Genomic DNA, 20,856 nt, shown 5'->3' on the forward strand with positions numbered 1-20,856 from the left:
TGGGGTTGATAGGAGATTCAATGACGAAGAGTAAAATATGCCACCGTAGGCCCCTTTAACACAGCCACCTCCGCTCAGCAGATCTCTCTGCTGATCCCTGCTGAGCAGGCGGATCCTGTCCACTCTATGCAGACACAACCCATTCTCCTCTATGGGGCAATTGGATGGAAACTGACCGTCTGACCGTTTCCATCCGATGCCATCCAATCCGATTCATGATCCGGATGAAAATAGAACCACCATCCGTCTGTTTTTAGCGAACAGGATTGGATGGCGGTGGGGTTGCCACTCCATAGAGGAGACTGAAGGGTCTGATCAGGTCTGCCTGAAAAACTGACAGGGGGACCTGATCAGACAGCCTGTGTAACTGTGGCATGGCAGGGAGATGATGAAAAATGAATTCATTTTTTAAAAAATAATGTAAAAAACACACTCCCTTTCCACTTGCTTTTTAAGCAAAGGGTGCCAGATGAAGCCTGCAACAACTTATGTCTCTTCTCCTCTTGTAAAGGAGATGGGTGGGCATTGAGAACAGGCAGGGGGAAACAGTCTCGTTAGTGACTGCTTGTCATACTCCCAGCCACCACAAGGGCGCCAGTTCCCCATTGGAAGTGTCTCACTCAAGAATGCCGAGAAGCCGCTGTCTCAATTATTAGACCGTGCGGTAGCCCGCGCACTCGCGGGGGGGGGGTTTGCAAAGGGACAGAACACCTCCTGCACTGCACCCCAGGCGCCAGGTCACTAATTCTAGTCGCTAATGCGACCTGGCACCCGGGGGGTTTGTCGAGCCCTGCCAACACCCCTAAACAGACAGATGGCCCCAACCTAGAAGGCTGGTGCCCAGTGTGATGATATTCCATTGTAAGGGAAGAAAGAACCTGCCCTCTTACTTTGAAGGAGTTGTAACAACAGAAAAAGCCTAGCATAACAGAAGAAAAACACCTCTACTTTCCTATTTATCCACAGGGATTAGAAAAGTACGTGGGATCTAACTAGGATCTGTGAGAAGTGCAGAAGGCACAATCCTGCCCTGCGCCAAAGAATGACAGCAACTTGTCTGGTGGCAAAGAATCAGTCAAAAGGGCTAAAATTGCTTTAGTTGCCTGGCCACTGTAAAAGTGAACATAAAAAGCACCATAAAAACAGGTGAGGTGGGAGGGGCGTGGCCTGAAGTGACATGGAGTAAGACGCACTGCACGAGAGCACCGCTGGCATCATCCTGAACTACCTCTTGTCTCTTATCCGACCCCAGAACAGATCTTCGGTTTGCCCCGATCGCGTCTCCGGTGGCAGTATGTCTCCCCCTCACAAAACATCCGAGGCGGCTGCAAAGCTTGACAAATTCCGGCATAAAGATAAGGAATCTCTGGCGGAAGATGGCGGAGCCCTGCCTGCTACGTCGGATGTTCCCGCCACTGACCTCGCTCAAGTACTGGATGCTATTTCCACCTGCCAAGCAACCCTGACTGCAAAGATTGAGGAGGTAAAAGGTGGATGTATCCGACCAGACTTGCAGAGGCTACGGGACCGGGTGTCGGAGACTGAACGCCGCTTGGGACATGTTGAAGATGCGGTCCCTCCCCTACAGGCCTCCTCTGACCAGGCCGAGCTCCATATTGCCCAGCTCCAGGCTTTAACAGGATGATCCGGAAAACTGTATGCAACGCAATAACCTGCGGTTTGTGGGCCTACCGGAGGGCGCTGAGGGGGCTGCCCCAGCTACTTTTTTGGAAGACCTGCTTGTTAACACCTATTGTCGTGAGCCAATCATTTGTAGTGGAACGGGCTCATAGAGTGCCATCTAAACCACCGCCCCTGGGGGCCCATGCACAAGTCTTTATCGCTAAATTTCTCAACTACAGAGACCAGGATGTTATTCTCCGCTTGGCTCGGGACAAGGGGAATATTCCGCATCTCAACACCCAGGTACTCGCCTTTCCTGACTTCTCAGCGGAGGTTCAGCGACGCAGCAGCTGGTTTACAGATATCAAGCGAAGGTTGCGGGCTCACAATTCTAAATATGCCATGTTATTTCCGGTCCGGCTACGTGTGGTCGGGGAAGACCGGGTGAACTTTGAGGATCCGGATAAGGCCGTTGCGTGGCTGGATAGATTGTGACCTGCCTGAGGCGTGAGTACTTTCTCCCCTGCACCTCCTTACTTGTTGCCGCATTATGCCTTCCGTGCCATATGTGCCCACTCCCTGCTGACCTCGGGAGCGGGGGGGCTCCTAGATGTCCTTTGCCACCCGGTGTTGGCTCCCCCTGCGGCCTCCGATGTTTCTTTGTTTTTTTTTTTCTGCTCCTTATTTTGGCTACCGGTTGGTACCTCTGACTTGGAATATTACTCAGTTCTGGATGACATTTCTTTTGCACATTTACCTGTTTTCTGACACTTCATCAGACTGCCGTGCGGCTCCTTTATACCACCTGTCGGGCTCCTGGATGTCCTGTCCCGTGGGGGCCGAATGTCGGCTGCGTCTCACGTGCTCTCTTGACCTTCAGAGAACGGTTGTCCCCCATGCACGTCGCAACCAAGATGCACACGTTTTTTTGGGTGCTTGTTGTTTTAAGCCTGGTACCCCAGCTGTGGTTGAGTCAGGTTTTCCTTGCTCTCTGCCATGGCTGGTGCAGCTCTAGTTCTGTGTTTACTATCACTAGCTTGGGGATGAATGCTTGCACAAGTTGGGGTTGGTGTAGAGCTGGGTGGGTTAGGGTTTTGTTTTTTCTGGGTAACTTTTGTGTACTGATTGAGTTGTTTTCACAGCGCTACTATTCATATATATATATATATATATGCACACTGAGCTATTATCATGCCTTCTCCTTATTTTCCTGTATCACACTGATGTATATTTTGTTTTCACTTTTTATGTCCCTGAAGGATTCGTCTCCACTGACATTTATTATTCTTTTTACCTACTGCTATGGCCCCTTTAAAACTGCTACTTTGGAATGTCTGTGGTATTAGGGATAGGATCAAGCGTGGGCACAGGAAATTTGGTCAGAATTGATGGCAAGATGAATGCAGTATGTTATCAAAAAATATTGGAGTAAAATCTGCATTCATCAGCCCGGAATCTGCACATGGGACGGACTTGGACATTCCAACATGACAATAATCCCAAACACAAGGCCAAGTCAACCTGTCATAATAAAGTGAAGGTTCTGGAGTGGCCATCTCAGTCTCCTGACCTCAATATCAGTGAGCCACTTTGGGGAGATCTCAAATGTGCGGTTCATACTAGACAGCCCCAGAATTTACAGGAACTGGAGGCTTTTTGCCAGGAAGAATGGGCAGCTTTACCATCTAAGAAGATAAAGAGCCTCATCCACAAAAGACTTCAAGCTGTCATTGATGTTAAAGGGGACAATACACAGTATTAAGAACTGAGGTATGTAAACTTTTGATCAGGATCATTTGGGTAGTGTCTGTTGTCATTATGATTTAAAAAGAGTAAACAATTGATTGATAATCAATGGCTTCAGTCCAAACACGAACCATGAGTGAAAGAAAAGTTTGTGTTATTCATATTCTCTGAAAGATGGCCAAGAAATCAAATTCTGCCAGGGTATGTAAACTTATGAGTACAACTGTACCTTAGGTGCATGTAAACCTATATTATATATATATATATATATATATATATATATATATATATATACATACATACATACATACACACACATACATACATACATACATACACACATACATATACACACACTTCAGAAGACGTCAGCTCTATGACGAAACGCGTCAAGTTGCAATGCATGCTGCCTCGTTCTGGGCCCTAGGTGAACCGCACGCCACTTACCCACTTCCGGGTACGGTAGGCACGGCGCGGCTTCCACGAGCAGATATTCAACACAGCCGTGAGGCTTGGTGTCTGCAAAGGATATTCACAGAAGGGCACCAGCATATTTTTACTCTTGTTTTATTGTGATTGCGGCTTTTATATATTTTACTCACTGAATAAAGAGGACATTTTTTTTTTTACAAACGTCTGCACTATGAGTGCACCCAGGAGCAGGAGCAAGTAGTGGACCCCGGACATTCTCAGCACCTCCAGGAAATCGGTATCCAACGGAAAGAGATACACTTAAGCCTTTACGGATTCCTGCTGGCGTATGCCTACAGAAATCCACGGGATTTGGTAAGTGGGTCTTCCTACCATTTACCACCGGGAAGAGAACGGAGGGTCACACCACTAATGCATATGAAAAAAGCACCAGCACTTTTTGATTTGATCTGCACAGAAGGACTTTTTGCACTATTTGCACCATTTTACATTTGCACTTATATGGACTACTAATTAATTAATTTATGCTATTTAAGCACCTTAGCCATTTGTTTGCACTTCAAATTGCTGAATATTTATACCATTATCTACCACAGCATTTTAGTTGATGCACTATTTTGCACGTACACCTGTTTATATGCTATATTATATGAAAAAAAGGAAAATAACTGCGCTAAAGGTGAAATACAAAATGTGAAGCAGCAACTTCAAGTGTGACCACACCCTCAAATCAATATGTAAAAAAAAAATAAGTCACGCTAAATGATATGGAACAGATAAATGTCCAAAGAACGTAAAGTCCCAGTGTGTGAACGTGAATTTGTTGAAAAAATAATAATAATAATATATCTTGATCAGCGCACTAGCATTCCAGGGTCTCTTAGGTAATGTGCTTACCAGACAGGCAATCAAAAATTGCAGGGATTCAACATGCAGGGCTCTTGTCCCAGATCTCTTCTTACAACACGGAGGCAGCAGCTAGCCTTGTGAATTGATGCTGCAGACTAGGCCTGAAGTGACTAAGTGAAGGTGTCTCATATTGAGCCAGGGAACCTTTCTACATAACTCATCGATGCTCTGCAGAGATCGGCGTCACTCACAACCAACAAGCGCGGCTGGTGACAGAGATCGGAGGGGAAGAGTTCCTGTGGTGCCGCCCAGCTGTAAATCATTTCCTGTTTAAAAGCAAGCTTGTGTGTGGTCACATTGCGTTATCCAGAAGGACTGCAGCTGGAGAGAGGCCTGTTTTGATCGGCTGGGATTATCCTTCACCGGACTCTGGTTCCTGAGACTGCCTGGTATTGGTGCTATATGCTGGAGGAGCGTATTGGGCGAGATCTCATCCTGAGCAATACAATATTGTGGTCTGGTAAGGGGCTCAGAATTTATTGTTGGCGTTTCTGGTGTACTTAGGATCCTTCCTATTTCTGCCGTTTTATTCCTCACATCTGGTAAGAGGCTATTTAATCGGTGGTGGTTCTCCTTCCTTCTCCAACACTGGGATTGTCATTTATGTCCTTTTACTACAATTTATCTGGTAAGCAGTTTCACAACTGGTGACGGATACTCACACCTCTTTGTGGTGTAGTTCTTAAGGTTACTTTTAACACTTATTGTTACGGTATTATGCTATGGAGTTTTTTCTTCTTTTCATGATTTATGACACTTAATTTCAGTGTCCAACACACGATTTCTCACAATCAAGTCAGCCCTGCATGTTGAATCCCTGCAATTTTTGATTGCCTGTCTGGTAAGCACATTACCTAAGAGACCCTGGAATGCTAGTGTGCTGATCAAGATATATTATTATTATTTTTTAAACAAATTCACGTTCACACACTGGGACTTTACATTCTTTGGACATTTATCTGTTCCATATCATTTAGCGCGACTTATTATTTTTTACATGCTATATTATATACCAGTTTTATATTGATATTACATTTATCTTATTTAGTTTATGCACTATTTTGCACGCACACCAGTTTATATACTATAATGGTTTTAATTGAGGTATAAATTATTTCTAATATTTATTTAAAGCATTACGTAGCAATACCTGAGCACATACACCATTTTGCACTTATATTGTCACTAATTTATTGTTGTGGTAGGATCCCAACATCCTTCCCTAATAGGGTTTAGCGCAGTTTTCTCTCCTCACTCATGATTACACATCTACTTTTGAACTAGCAGCTTACCCTTAATACACAAAATTCTTAAAGTTATTCCAGTACCGCGAGTGATATCATTTATAACTATATAAACACACTGTATGCCTTAGTAGGTGCATGTAAATAAATTTTTTGTATGTTCGGCATCATTTATCTCTTTACGTTTTTTTTTTTTTCTGCCATGTTTTGAAGGCCCTGTTTAATCACTTGCCGACCGCCCACAGTATATTTACTGCGGCAGTCAGCCCTGCACAAGCAAAGTACTACGTCGCTAGCCTGTGAGCCTCTAGGGGGCGAGCACGCGCCGCCGGAGGCGCGCTCCCTCCCCCGCTCGTTCCCTAACATGTCCGCGCGTGTGACCGGCGGACCCGATGTGCGCTGGCCACTCGCGATCTCCCAGTGGAGAGGGAGAAAGGCAGGAGGCTGATGTAAAGCCGCCTGTCATTCTCCCTGATCTAACTGCAGAGATCATACGATCCTGCTATGTAGGATTGTATGTCTCTGAGGTTACATCACTAGCCACACCCCTTTACAGTAAGAAGCATGCCCCTAGGGACACACTTAACCCCTGTATCACCAATAAAGTTAACCCCTTCCCTGCCAGTGTCATTTTTACAGTAACAGTGCATATATATATATATATATATATATATATATATATATATATATATATATATAGCACTGATTACTGTAGTAATGTCACTGGTACCCCCCCCCCCCCCCCCCAAAGTATAAAAAATGTCAGTCAAGGGTCCGATCTGTCCGCTGCAATGTCGCAGTCCCGCAAAAAAAAAAAAAAAAAAAAACGCAGATCGCCATTACTCGTTAAAAAAATAAATAAATAAATAAAAATGACAAAAATCTTTCCCTTAGTAAACGCAATAACTTTTGCGCAAACCAATCAAAATACGCTTATTGCGATTTTATTTACCAAACATATGTAGCAGAAAACAAATTGGCCTAAAATGTTAAAAAAATTTTGATTTTTAAATTTTTTTTTGGGGAATTTCATATAAACAAATTTGAAAAATAGTTATTTTTTCAAAATGTATGCTCTTTTTTTGTTTATAGCGCAAAAAGTAAAAATCGCACAGGTGATCAAATACCACCAAAAGAAAGCTCTGTTTGTGTGAAAAAAAGGACATCAATTTCATTTAGGTACAGCGTCGCACGACCGCGCAATTGTCCGTTAAAGTCACGCAGTGCCGAATCGCAAAATAGGGCCTGGTCAGGAAGGGGGTAAAATCTTCTGGGGCTTAAGTGGTTAAAAATTACCAGAGGCAGAATTTTCTAGTATCTGCTCTAAAAGGTAAAGTGGTTGTAAAGGCTTAAGATTTTTTTTTTATCTTTATGCATTCTATACAAGAAGGTAAAAAACCTTCTCTGTGCTGCTCCCCCCACACTCCCCAGAGCCCCCCTCTTGATCCAGTGATGTGCACAGGAGCATCGGCTGTCCCAAGGCTCTCTCTCCTCATTGGCTGACACTATCACTCACAGCCAGTGAGCCAATGAGAAGAGAGCCAGGATGGGCATGTTTTATGGACGCATAGAGTGGGGTTTGGGAGAGAGCATGCACCAGTGCCTCCATAGCAAGTGGCTTGCTATTAGGGGTACTGGTCAAGGGGAGGACCCAGGCGCGCCGATGGGGGATCAAAGAAGAGGAAGATCAGGGCTGCTCGGTGCAAAACCATTGCACAAAGCAGGTATGACCGGTTATTTAAAAGAAAAGAATATGAACCTTACATATCACTAAGATTCTCCAGTGGGGAGGGTGATAGCAAGCTCTTGTAATTTTTTTTCTGCACCAACAATGTGGAAGTTTGAATAAAATTGGAACACTTATAGTAGTACCATATCATAGCAACCCAACAAAAAAAAAAAGAATTCTCAATGCCAACATATATTATTCAAAAATTATGAACATTTTTATTTGGACCATAATAAATATAGTAAAGAAGCACAGAAGAAATAAGTACAAAAAAAAAGTGCACATTGGTTTCAAAACACTTACTAGGTTTTGGCACTAAATGTTAGGTCTATATTTAAACCATATGTTACAAAATTTACATTGCAAATAAAAGGCTTCAAACCACTGCCTACAACAGAATGACTAGAAGAACATAGTCTGGCTGATTTACAAAAGTTGTTGAGACTAAAAAAAAAAAAAAAAAATATCATTAAGATTCCCTTCAATTATCCAATCATGTGGAGATGAAATGAACAGGAAATTGCTTTTTGCATGATTGGATAACAGATATCATTTTTATCTTTAATTTGAAAATTTTCAACATGTATGGTTGGCTTCTACCCAAGTACTGTAGGAGTATGATCTAGAACATCCACAAAGACAGCTAAGAAATCTAGCCCTAGAAAAAAATGCAAGAATCTAACAAAATTAGGCTAGCCAAACATTATAATCTTCAATAGATTTACCAACAACTACACAGTGCAGGGCCTACCTGACTGAATATAAATGGAATGGATTGTTTAGGTTCGATTGCTGCACAGTTGATGCCAAACCTAAAAAAAAGACTGTACAATTTAAAATGCAAAATGTCTGCTCAGCTTTATACTAACAAGGTTTTCATTACGTTTTTAAGACGTGCACAGTAGAAAGAGCAAAACATTTATATTCAGATCATATTCAGATCATATTTTTCTGGCTAATTATTATTTTTTTTTTTAACAACTTTATCTGTGGATCACTAATAAACCACTTCCCTTATCTAGCAACATGAATTTCTTCCCCCAATTTGACAAAGTGCTGTATTTGAACTGTACACATTTATAAGGAACATTTCTAGTGCAGGGTTAAACAATGACTTGGTCAAAATACCACTGCTTCATAACATTCACTTCGCAGTTTTCTTCCACTGACTTCTGGCTTCGCAAAGATATTTCTTTGTTCACTTTGTATGACAAATCTAGGACCTGGTGTAAACTCCTGTAACACAAGGTGAAAGGCAACATCCAAAGGTTTATTAAGGTGATCACATCACATCAGTAAATATGCAACATTTCGGGGCTTTACAGGCCTCTCCATCAGGTATGTGGGTAGGACAACCAACCCATTAGATGAGTTGCCCAATAAATCTACTCTCTTATCTGTGGTTGGCCCTCATGCACCTTCACTTCTCTGTTAATTTTACTTGTGAACTGGGGTCAAAGTGGAACTTCACTCTCTCAATCAGTATTGACTATTTTTAATCCTGATGCTGCTAGCATTAGTAAATAGATAAGATGGTATAATATATTTATGTGTTTCAACTTTTTTTTTACATTTCTTCAGATACTTTCTGGTTTCCAGGCCTAGGCAAATGATAGCATGCATCCCAGGAGTCTTCAGGAAGGGAAGAGGCGCTTTCTCAGCTAAGCACACCCTCCTATCTGCATGCCTGAGCTAAGGATAGATGGATTTCAGAAGTAAATGCTACATGAATCATTTGCCTTACTTAAGATGGCCACAGACAGAAATGCTAGGAGGTGTTTTTCAAAGTGATTTCTCAGCAAAATAAAACTTTTTCACATGGGCGGAAGGAGGGGGTTTGTTTTGAATATTGAAAAGTAATTAAATAACGATTTTGGTTTGTTGTGATCAGAAGAGAAATATAGGGAGAGCCAATTGTGACATCCTGATAATGTAAGATTTCTAGCTGTTAGGCTAATGCGTTTATTCAATTTATATCTGCAGCCTGCCCCCTCTATCTCCACTCTTGCTCCAAATCTAAGATTATAAAAATCAGGCAACTAGGGGCAGCAATGGCAGCATGCATTTCTCTCATGCCATGTTACAGCCAGGTGAATAGTATTTTCAGCATTAGGCCAGTTGCACACGGATGTAAGAATTTACTGATTTTTAGGCCTCATGCACGCTGGACGTTTTTACAGCTGCCGTTTTTGGCGTCAGATGTTTTTTTTCTACAGCCAGTAAACTCCCCAGCATGTTATCCTATGTGTACATGCACATATAGGCTGTTACCAGCAGTTTCTGGCTGTAAAAAAAAAGTAAACTAGTGGGTTTTTAGTGGCGTTTTTCAGCTGTAAAAACGCTCTAGCGTCAATAAAAGCTGCTAAACGCCAAAAAACGCTGCTAACTGGCGTTAGGCGTTTTTGATTCCATTACCTTTTTTTAAGCCTGGGTTCTGTTTGGAGGTGTCGTTCATGGAACATAGCCTGGGTTCACACTGGTGCGTGCTGAACACATAAAACACACCGCATTCCTGTGCGCATCACATGTGATGTCTGTGCGATGCAATTTGAGCCATATATTTTGTATGGCTCAATTGCATCATATTTGCACCAAAATGTTGTAGTACCCTTTTTTTCTCCACACCTAATTGCATCGCATGGGTGTGAACACCCATGCGATGCGATTCTGGAAAACGCACTGCATTTTGCAAACTGTTTCGGGGTATCATTCATGGAACATGAAGACCTGTTGACATTGTGTCGATTTGGCATGCGATTTGTCATGTCGAATCGCATGTCTAACAGAGCCTATTGCTGACAGCGGCACTGGTTCACACTAAGGGCGAGTTTGAAATCATTCAGCTGAACGTGCACAATTTCAAACTCGCATGTCACTGCGACTTCAGGGGCGATTTGACAGACATCTGTACGGGTTCATGCACAGATGTCTATTGAAATTGCCCTGAAGTCACCAAAAGTAGTGCAGAAACTACTTTTGGAAATTAGTGGGGCGCCACAAAGTCAGGGTTGCACCAATTCGGACAGTGACATTGCTGGCAATAGGCTCTGATTTGGCATGTGATTTGACATGTCAAATCGCATGTCAAATCTGCCCAATGTTAACAGGGGCTTAATGTTCCATAAACTAAACCACGAAACAGATTGCAAAATGCAGTGAGCCGACAGAATCGCTCACACCCATGGGATGCGATTTTGATGTGGGGAAAAAGGCATTTGCACCGAAATGTTGTAGGACCCTTTTTTCCCTGCACCTAAATCTTATTGCTGGGGTGTGAACACCCATGCGATGCAATTCTGGCAAGCATTGCATTGTGGAAAAGTCAGAGTTACTAAAATAGAGAGGTGATTTTTAGCTAAAAATGTCAAAAACGCGGAAAAACCCCAATGCAAAAAAGCTAAAAAAAAACAATGAAAAACGTACTACAAAGCTACTGGCATTTTTATAACGTCCAGTGTGCATGAGGCCCTATACTCAGGATCTTGTTTCCAAAAAGATCCTGAGGTAAATGTATAAAGAGGCATAAGTGTAAACAAGCATAAAAAAAAAAAAGCTTTATTGTTGCTAGTATTGCAATATAAACGTGTAAACATGCTTATAGGTGCATAAACATGCATTAGTGTTAAAACTACTGCAAACCTTAATTTTTTATTTTTGTTTTATGGATCTGTACTGATCACTTTATTTACTTTATGCAGTTGGGTGTATGTTTCCATAGACATCTATGCATCTATATCCAGACCAGTAATAATGTGGTGTTTTTATACTCCCATGTGCAAGAGGCCTTAGAGTTGAGGAATGGCAGCCTGCATCAATTTCTCCTGGCAGTTTTGTTGGCAATGTTAGAACGTGTATTGATATGTATTGGATTCCGATTTCACAAAATAAAACATCAATCTATAGCATAAATGATATAGGACCAGAACCTATGATGCGTTTACATGCTTATTCAGTTTTTGTAAAAAACATTTTTTGGGGAAAGTGCGATACTTGTGGTAAATGCAAAAATAGTACAAAGGCACGGCGATACCAATAGTAATTACAGATATCTACAAGTACAACCATAATAGTAAAAGATGGGGCAAAAAGGTAGCCTTTTTCTTTAACTGGATCATGGTACCAAAGACGAAGGAAGGGGGGGTTACAAGATTCAATAGATAATTTAAGGAGGGTACTGCCACCTACAGCAAAGGAAAACAACATAAAAATGTAAACCTCAAACAGTATTTTCTAACATAAAAGACACTAAGGGGCATATATTTAAAAGTAGTGAATATGTTATTCACCAACCATTCATAGCAGATGACAATCACTGTAGTTTATCAAACATTCACGGCAGGTGTATCTTCCTGGTGCATGTTTTTTAAATATTAAATATTAATTTACTGGTTTATAAGAGCCGGTTCACACTGGGGCGACTTGTCAGGCGACCTGGTTGCCTGACAAATCGCAGCGGGTCGCCTGCCATAGATTAGCACAGGACCCGTTTCTAATAGGAGCGACACAAGTCGCTCCGACTTAGAAAAAGGGTCCTGAGCTACTTTTGGGCGACCTGGAGCGACCTGCATTGACTTCAATGATATGAAGTCCATGCATGCCGCTCTGAGGTCGCGGTGCGAGCTGCGCACCGCGACTTCACAGGTCGCCCCGGCAAGTCGGGTCGCGCCTATGTGAACCGGCTCTAAATCTACCCCCTCATAAAGAAACATGAACGTATCCTTCAGACAGTAAACGTAAATGTTATATTTCAGTTTTTTGCAGATGCTGAAAAGGAATGTCTTGGGGGCTCCATTGCTGAGATATCTGCACTTTAGCTCCTGCGTCTGCATACTTGCTGTGGCCATCATGAAGGGTTTCCACTCTCCATGCAATTTTTTTTTTAATTATTTTATATTATGGAGACAGCAACAGAAGGAACTGAAAACATTCAAAAGTAGACATGAACACCCACAACTCCCAGATGGACAGAAAAGTAGGCAATTATCAAGTGGGTATGTGAAGACGAAACAAGCAAGGGGCTGAATAAACTTGCTAGCCTTCACCTACAGTAGATCATTTAGTATTCCTCCACATACCTTGAAAGCTCTGTATCCGTCTTCAGTGCAATTTCTTCCAAACTCTTAATTGGGGCAAGCAAATCTATGCTTTCATCACATGAGTGTGGTACGGCCTCTTCCAGAAGAGATTTAGTGGTACACAGGTGCTTCTGAATATTATCTTTCAAAATAACACAAATAAATGTGAAAACCCTGTGCAGACATTGTCAAAACAAACAAAACAAGGTAGCGCACACGTTTTATAAAATTTCTATGGGCTCTTTCACACAGCCGCTCCAATTTTTTATTCCGCTGCGGCACTTTTTTTTTTTTTCACAGACACGGATGACTCTTGTGCCATCCGCTCCGTATGTCCGCATATCATCCCATCCATTTGCGGATGATATACGGACATAATGTATGTCTATGGGGATTGGGGATGTCAGCGGATGACACCGCTGACATTCGATTTTGCGTCCTTTCCGTTTTTTTAAAAACGGAAGAAAAATAGGGTTCTGTTCCGTTCCAAAAGACGGAACAGAACTGAAAGGACGAAAATCGGATGTCAGCGGATGGTCATCCGCTGACATCCGCAATCCCATTGACATGCATTATGTCCGTTTTTCATCCGCAAAAAAATGGGATGAAATACGGACATACAGAAAGAGCCCTATGAAGACTAAATAATTTGTTAACAATGGATTCAAAGTATCATTTACACAAGCAGTGTCATAGGTGCATTTATAGAACATTTCTAAATGCTTTAACAGCAATTGCAAGTAATGACAATATGGTAAAATGCATACTGTGCTTTTACCCTTGTCTAGGTGTATTCATGTTACTATTGTTTAAAGAAATATAAATACAGTAGGGAAAATTACAACTAAATGAAGGGTCTATAATTTTTATCATACAGGTATGTGTACTTAAATGATGGAAACAGAATATCAAACAAAAATCCAGAAAAAAAAACGATACAAATGTAATAAATTCAATTGCAGTTCAGCGAGTAAAATAAGTATTTGATCCCCTACCAACGAACAATAATTCTGGCTCCCATAGACTTGCTACAATATGTGATCATATAGTACACAAATTAGTCCTGTCAATTTAAAAAGGTGCTCCTAACGACAACTCGTTTTTTTATGTATAAAAGACACCTGTTCACAGAATCTTTCTTCAAATCAAACTTCATCATCATGAGCAAGACCAAAGAGCTGTCAAAAGATGTCAGGGACAAGATTGTAGACCTGCACAAGGCTGCGATGGGCTACAAGACCATCAGCAAAAAGCTTGGTGAGAAAGACAACTGATTGATGATTATTTTGTATTCCATTTGCGAATAATCACTCCATCGCCCTCAGTCTGGAGCTCTATGCAAGCTTTCACCTCATGGGGTAAGGATGATAAAGAGAAATTGAGGGATCAGCCCAGAACTACACAGGAGGAGCTTGTGAATGATCTCAAGGCAGTTGCGACCACAGTCACCAATCAAACCATTTGTAACACAATACCCTGCCATACATTGAAATCATGCAGCGCCTGCAAGTTCCCACTCCTCAAGAAGGCATGTGTACAGGCCCATCTGAAGTTTGCCAATGAACAATCCAAGAAGAATTGGGAGGAAGTGCTGTGGTCAGATGAGCCCAAAATTAAACTCATTGGCATTAACTCCACTCACCGTGTTTGAAGGAAGAAAAATGCTGACTATGACCCTAAGAACACCATCTCTACAGTCAAGCACGGAGGTGGAAACATTATGCTTTGGGGCTGTTACTCTACTAAAAAGGTATAGGCAGACTTTGCTGCATTGAGGGTCTAATGGACGGAGCCATGTATTGTAAAATTTTGGATGAGAACCTTCTTCCCTCAGCCAGAACACTGAAGATGGTTGTGACAATGACCCAAAAAATACCGCCACGGCAACAAAGGAGTGGCTAAAGAAGAAGCACATTAAGATAATGGTCTCCAGACCTCAATCCTTTATAAAATTTATGGAGGGAGCTGAAACTTCGAGTTGCCAAGCGAAAGCTTAAGGATTTAGAAAAGATCTGTAAAGAACACCAGACCAAAATCCCTTCTGTAATGTGTGCAAACCTTGTAACCAACTACAAGAAACGTCTTACCTCTGTGCTTGCCAACAAGGGTTTCTCTACCAAGTATGAAGTAATGTTTTGCTTGGGGATCAAATACTCATTTTACTCCCTGAACTGCAACTCAATTTATAACATTTGTATCGTGTTTTTTTCTGGAATTTTGATTGATATTCTGTCTCTACCATTTAAAATACACCTATAATAAAAAATGATAGACCCTTCATTTCTTTGTAAGTGGGCAAACTTACAAAATCTGCAGGGGATCAAATAATTATTTTCCTACTGTATGTGCGAGCGGGGCAGACTCGATACTCTGAACACATCTAAAGACATGGAAACACATGCAAACTCAGGAGAAAGTGAAGTATAAAGTTTGTTTACACTTTTCAGGTCAATTTCTCTGTTTAAATAAAGCAAAAACACAGGAGGCTCATGTGAATGCAGCTTTAAACTGGAAATGGCTCATAACTCTCATTTACTTTCATAATTGAAACCCTGAAACATAGTCATTGCATTATGACTGCTTGTAAATGGATGGCCGAATTTATGCCCGTGGGTGACATCACCACTCAGGCACTCCAGACGTTGTTGAGGTGCTCTCTCCTCTCCCCGTAGCTGCCACTGACACAAGGAAGATCACATGACCAGACTGGAGTAGCCTGAAAATAGGTACGTTTATGCACAGGGTAGTTTAGTATAGGTGTTAGAAGGGGGTGTGACCAATATTAAGATCAGTTGATAGCTCAGAATAGTACTTTAAAGTTGACAAAGGTCTCATTTACACAGGTGTTCCTATCCATACACCCATGCAAAAGGGGTGCCTTTTCCTGCACAGGTAATCCCCTATTCATGTTTATTGGGATACAGCTGCTGGTCCCCTTTTGAAAATTGTGGGACTGCCTACCTATGGATGCACAGAACTGCTGCGAATGGCTAAGGGAGACCTTAACACACATGTGGATAGGTACACCCTTGTGAATAAGATCAAAAGGGGTCTGTAAATAATTGTATCTTGGATCTTTGGCTCTTTGTTACACTGCTTCATACAGCAATGAACAGTAAACTGTATAAAATAAAAATAACTGCCCTTCTGTAATTCTGCAAGCATTTTGGTCTCAGAAAAAAACAAAAAAAACACACACCAGCTACCAAATGCTTAGCATTACTGTGCAATTTATCAGCACTAATATCTAAGGAAGAGCAGCAGTGTCACACTAGGTAAGAAATGTGTTATGATGACATAACACCTTCCTCTCTTCTCCATATCAGAAAGGATGTGTTCTCCAGTTTACAGAGATTAATTTGGCACTGTTGATAACAGTACTGGGGATAAGTACACAGTACAGCACTGTATCTCGGTCAGGATTAACAGATTTTGTTTGCACTTAATAAACAGATAAAAACACCTCCTTTCAATGGTATATTTAACAGACCAAAAGGGAGCATACAGTAGGACATTTTGTGCAAAACCACACACAATTTTATTACCTAGATATCTTTGCCGTGTGCCAGCAACATGGATATTATTTATTGGCAGCTGATGCCTTGTGCAATCCACTGATGTTGCAAACGATGTGTAGCAGTCTTTGAATGGTTTCATAGCTGCAGAAGAGGGTACTAAACCTTCAGCCTGAAATGAATGGAAAGCATATTAAGCCAAAATGATAAAATAGTAATGAAAAGATTTGCAATATTTAAATACCTTTAACCTGTTTCCACCTGCGCTATAGCCGAAAGACGGCTATGGCGCAGGCTTAAAATTCCTGAAGAGCGTCCATGGGTGGCCCTCCATGCTTGAGCTGCCTGCGTGGCCCCTTCAGACTTGGCTGATAACAGATCGGGTAAAAGGGCTAATCACAGCGGGCCTTTACCACGTTATCAGCTGTCAGCCAATGACAGCTGATCACACGATGTAAACAGAAGCCAGTTTTTGACTTTTTTTTCCCTGACAGTCGGTAAATGTTAGGATAGATGTCCCTTTTACAACCAGTGCTTCACTCCTGTTACTGCGCTACCGGCCCATCTTAAAAACAATATTGTTATCAGAGATACAGTGGTAGCGTGGCGGGAGGTGCGGAGGATGGTAGGACTGCCCTCTAGTATCTCAAGTTACGTTACTATTCAAGGTAATCCCATGTTCATTCCCTCCACTACACAAGCAGACTTCAGACAGTAGTCATCTTTGGGCCTAATTAAAGTCTCTTCGTTGTATGAGAATACTACTAACCATTTTAAGCCTTTTCAAATTCTGAGACAGGAATTTTCCTCTGCCTTCTCATTTTTTTTATTTACAAATTACTAACTTTTTGCGGACTTGTTGTAGATATGGAACAAATCCATTTCAGTCCTCCTTCATTGATGTAGTGCTTCACCGAAAATAATATTCCATTTCTACTCTATACATGTACTTAGTCTCTCATTCTTTAGGTAAGATCCAACAGATATTATTCCAAAAATGGTCTCACATTCTGGGGGATGAAACATTACTGGAAAAGCTCCTTAAGAGCTATAAAAGTATACACGCCAACATTATTTCTGAAAGTTGGCAGGAAACTCACTTTAGAATAATGCACCGGGCCTACTATCCTTTTAAACATCGTCCGGACGATCCTACCCAAGCTCAATGCCGTGATGCAAAATCAACCGGCCTGCGCTTACATCGACTTTGGGACTGTCCCCATATCAGCAATGGGTTTACTTAAGGTCCCCACTACCTGCCTTTTTAGTTGCATACCCTCCCTCCCCTACTTCTGGGGCGGGCTCAACAATGACTTTTCTTTCACAATGGACTCACCTCGGTCTTCTGGCAGCACGCAGAACCATCATGGCTAATTGGATTAACCCCACCCCTCCAAACATTTAACAGGTTCAACAATCTTTGTTGTCCTTATGCCAACTGGAAAGACTTGATGCTATGCTTTCAAACCTACGTACTACCCCGAGATTTTTTATCAGATGGAGATCATTTCTGGAATATACATTTTCAGGAGAGAACCTGGCGGATATGATACACCCTTTTAGATTCACTGAATGGTATTCTACTAGAGACATGGCCAATTCTCTTGGCAATATGAGGGCTGCCACCCCAATCGGCTCAGGCTGAATCTTGAATTGTTTTTTTATTTTTTTCCCATTTCTCTATTTTGTTTTTTTTTTTTTTTTTTTATATATTAAAATATTTTTTTTTCTTTGGTTAAACTACTATACAATGCCTTGGAGTGTTCGCCCCGGGGATTTGGCTGCATTAATACTGTTGCTTTATATTTTTCTATTTTGTTGTGTGGATTTTATATGTTAAAAAATATATCAATAAATATTTATATAAAAAAAAGAAACACAATATTGGATGCCCGTGATCTTCTGGCCCTCAGACCGCACTGCATTAAAAGCAGGCATTATTCTGTGATGGGACATCACTGCATGGGCTCAGGAATACTTCCAACAATTACAGTTTGTGAACAAAGTTGGCCGTACCATCCAAAAATGCAAGGTAAAGCTCTATCGTGCAAAGAAGAAACTATGTGTGAACATGATCCAGGAACGTCGTATCTATTCTTCAATACCTGGCTTTCAACAGCCATGCCGTTAAAGCCAGCGACTGTAAAGCAGGATGGAAGATTGGTCCTTTAGAAAGCAGATTTTCCCTGAGAGGAAGTCTCCAGGGAGAATCGGTGACCAACCTATCAGGTCTACGTACTAAGACCGGCGAGGCCAGTTTGGGGCCACCAGAATGACTGAAATACCTTCCACTTCTACCCTGCGAAGAAGCCTCGGCAGGCGATACTGGCTCCAAGGAGCCACCAGTGCGTCTATGGCGTCAGCCAGAGGATCCCGAGACCTGGCTACGAACCTCTGAACCTTCTTGTTGAGTCGAGAAGCAAACAGGTCGACGTCAGGTGCCCCCCATCGGACACACAGGAGATGACCACTCCCCCTGATCCAACACCTGACGACTCAGGTAATCCGCCTGCCAGTTCTCCACACCTGGGATGTGCACAGCAGAGAGGACTGGAACAAACTTTTCCACCCAATCCAGGACTCCCGAGCCGCATGCAAGTCCGCAGAGAGAACAGTTAGTTAGCCAACAGCAAACAGATCGCCCCTGCAACTTGTGCAGCTTGTCCGGAGGAAGAAAGACCCTCACCAAAGCGGAATCCAGAGTCAGGCCCAGATAATCCAGTCTTAATGATGGTATCAGGGCAGATTTTTTTTTAATTGATGTTCCAAGCGAACTCTTGCCAATTTTCTGTTTTCTATTTCTAAAAAATAGTTTTATGTATATATTTTTCTCATTTCACTTCACCAACTTAGACTATTGTGCTCTGATCCATCACATAAAATTCAGATTAACAAAACATTGAACTTGAAGGCTGTAATGTAACAAAATAGGTAAAAAGTCAATGGGGTGAATACTTTTGCAAGGCACTGTATGTCCACCCCCTTGAGGAGCAAGGGGAAGGGCAGATGTCCATCTGCTGCTCTATCACAACAGTCAGCAGCTTGGTCAGCCAGCCTCGAGTAGGCTGCAAGCTGCGGACTAAATTTCTGGACCAATCCGCTTGGCATGGCTCCCGGACAGCCGCCAGTAGGCCACAAGCCGCGGCATCAATTTTCAGCCCGATCCGGTCCTGTGAAGCGATCTGTCGGCATCCGCTGGTCAGCTCAGAGAACAAGCACGCCTCTACTATTTCCATGCTGTTGTACCTTGTATCCAGTTTTGTACAAATGCATTTTTGCTACTATCAAGTCATCGTTTTGGTATGCGCCCACTTTCTCTTGACGTTCATGGTACTACGACAGCTTGGCATGGTAGCCGGACAGCCGCGAGTAGGCCGCAATTTTTGGCCTGATCTAGCCACGTGAGGCGCAAACCAGCGGATGAATAGACATCCGATCCCCCTCACACCTATAAGCGCCGCAGAGAGCCCAAAAGACATCCCTGCCCCAGTCACTAATCCCCAGGGGGCCGGGAACTTGCTCAAAGACACCTGTGTGCGATCGGGACAGCTCAGTCAGCAACAACTGCATCCACCCCCCTTACTGGAGCAAGCGGAAAAGCAGGCTCCTACCTAACACCAGGAGGGGGAGGGGGCAGGTTGGGGCCAAAAGACCACAGTGACTGTTAGAGGGGCTAGGGGAATGGAAACCTGGGGGGGGGGGGGGGTCCGGCCATCCCAAGGAGGGGCCCACGTCCACCCCGCGATCGCAAGAACTATGGGGGGACACTACTCACCATACCAATGACATCAGGTGGGTGCTACTCCAGACAGACTACCTCTACACTCGAGGTGGGGGTGCTGATGACCAAGGGGTACGCTGCGACTCGCTGGCCGGGCTGGCATATCCAGTCCGAAACCCAGGCCAGCTGTTGATTGCAGTTCTCTCAGGAACATAACTAGCTAAAAAAACGGAATTTTTGTAAAATCTTACCTGTAAAATTCCTTTCTCTGAGTCCTCCGACAGTCGCCGCCTCTTCATATTCGTCACATATGGGGTATTAGACTTTGCTCCGAAGGAGCAGCTAGGCAACAGAATATGTTAACATTAAAGCTTTTAACATATCCCACCCTCAAGGGGTGGTCCCCTCAGTCAATACCCTCCTACTTCCTGTAACCATATCTCAGTTTCAGTGGAATAGCAGTAGAGTATACAACCAAACCCCAAAAGAGGGGCGGGGGCGGCGACTGTCGGAGGACTCAGAGAAAGGAATTTTACAGGTAAGATTTTACAAAAATTCCGTTTTCTCTTACGTCCTCCGACAGTCGCCGCCTCTTCATATTCGTCACATATGGGGACGTCCCAAAGCAGTGCAAACATGAGGGGTGGGAAACGCATCCGCGCCGAAAGGCAACGCAGTCTCCGCATCAAAGAAAGGAACCTTACCAAAGGAAGGAAACCAGCTGGGCTACAGGAAAAACAAGTGCTCAACAGGAGCAACAACCCAGGAAAAGACAAATAACCAGGGGATAAAAAACTTATCCCAACAGCCAGAGGTCCCCAACAAGGGACCCTAGGGAATTGCCGCACTAAGAACCTTGCGG

General features: G+C 42.7%; 1 protein-coding gene across 1 annotated transcript in view; it reads right to left on the reverse strand.

The window, feature by feature from the left end:
• Positions 1–8,673: 8,673 nt before the first annotated feature.
• The window catches only part of HAUS8 (HAUS augmin like complex subunit 8), a 100,185-nt gene continuing 88,002 nt past the window's right edge, over positions 8,674–20,856 (reverse strand). Inside the window, exons 9-11 of the mRNA XM_082261016.1 lie at positions 16,304–16,445; positions 12,759–12,900; positions 8,674–8,919 (exon numbers count right to left, since the gene is read on the reverse strand). Coding sequence (XP_082117142.1) covers positions 8,787–8,919; positions 12,759–12,900; positions 16,304–16,445 — 417 coding nt within the window. The 3' untranslated portion in view covers positions 8,674–8,786. The remainder of the gene's footprint in view (positions 8,920–12,758; positions 12,901–16,303; positions 16,446–20,856) is intronic.

Source organism: Pelophylax lessonae (assembly GCF_965119305.1).
Source record: "Pelophylax lessonae genome assembly, chromosome: 1".
Classification (NCBI taxonomy): domain Eukaryota; kingdom Metazoa; phylum Chordata; class Amphibia; order Anura; family Ranidae; genus Pelophylax; species Pelophylax lessonae.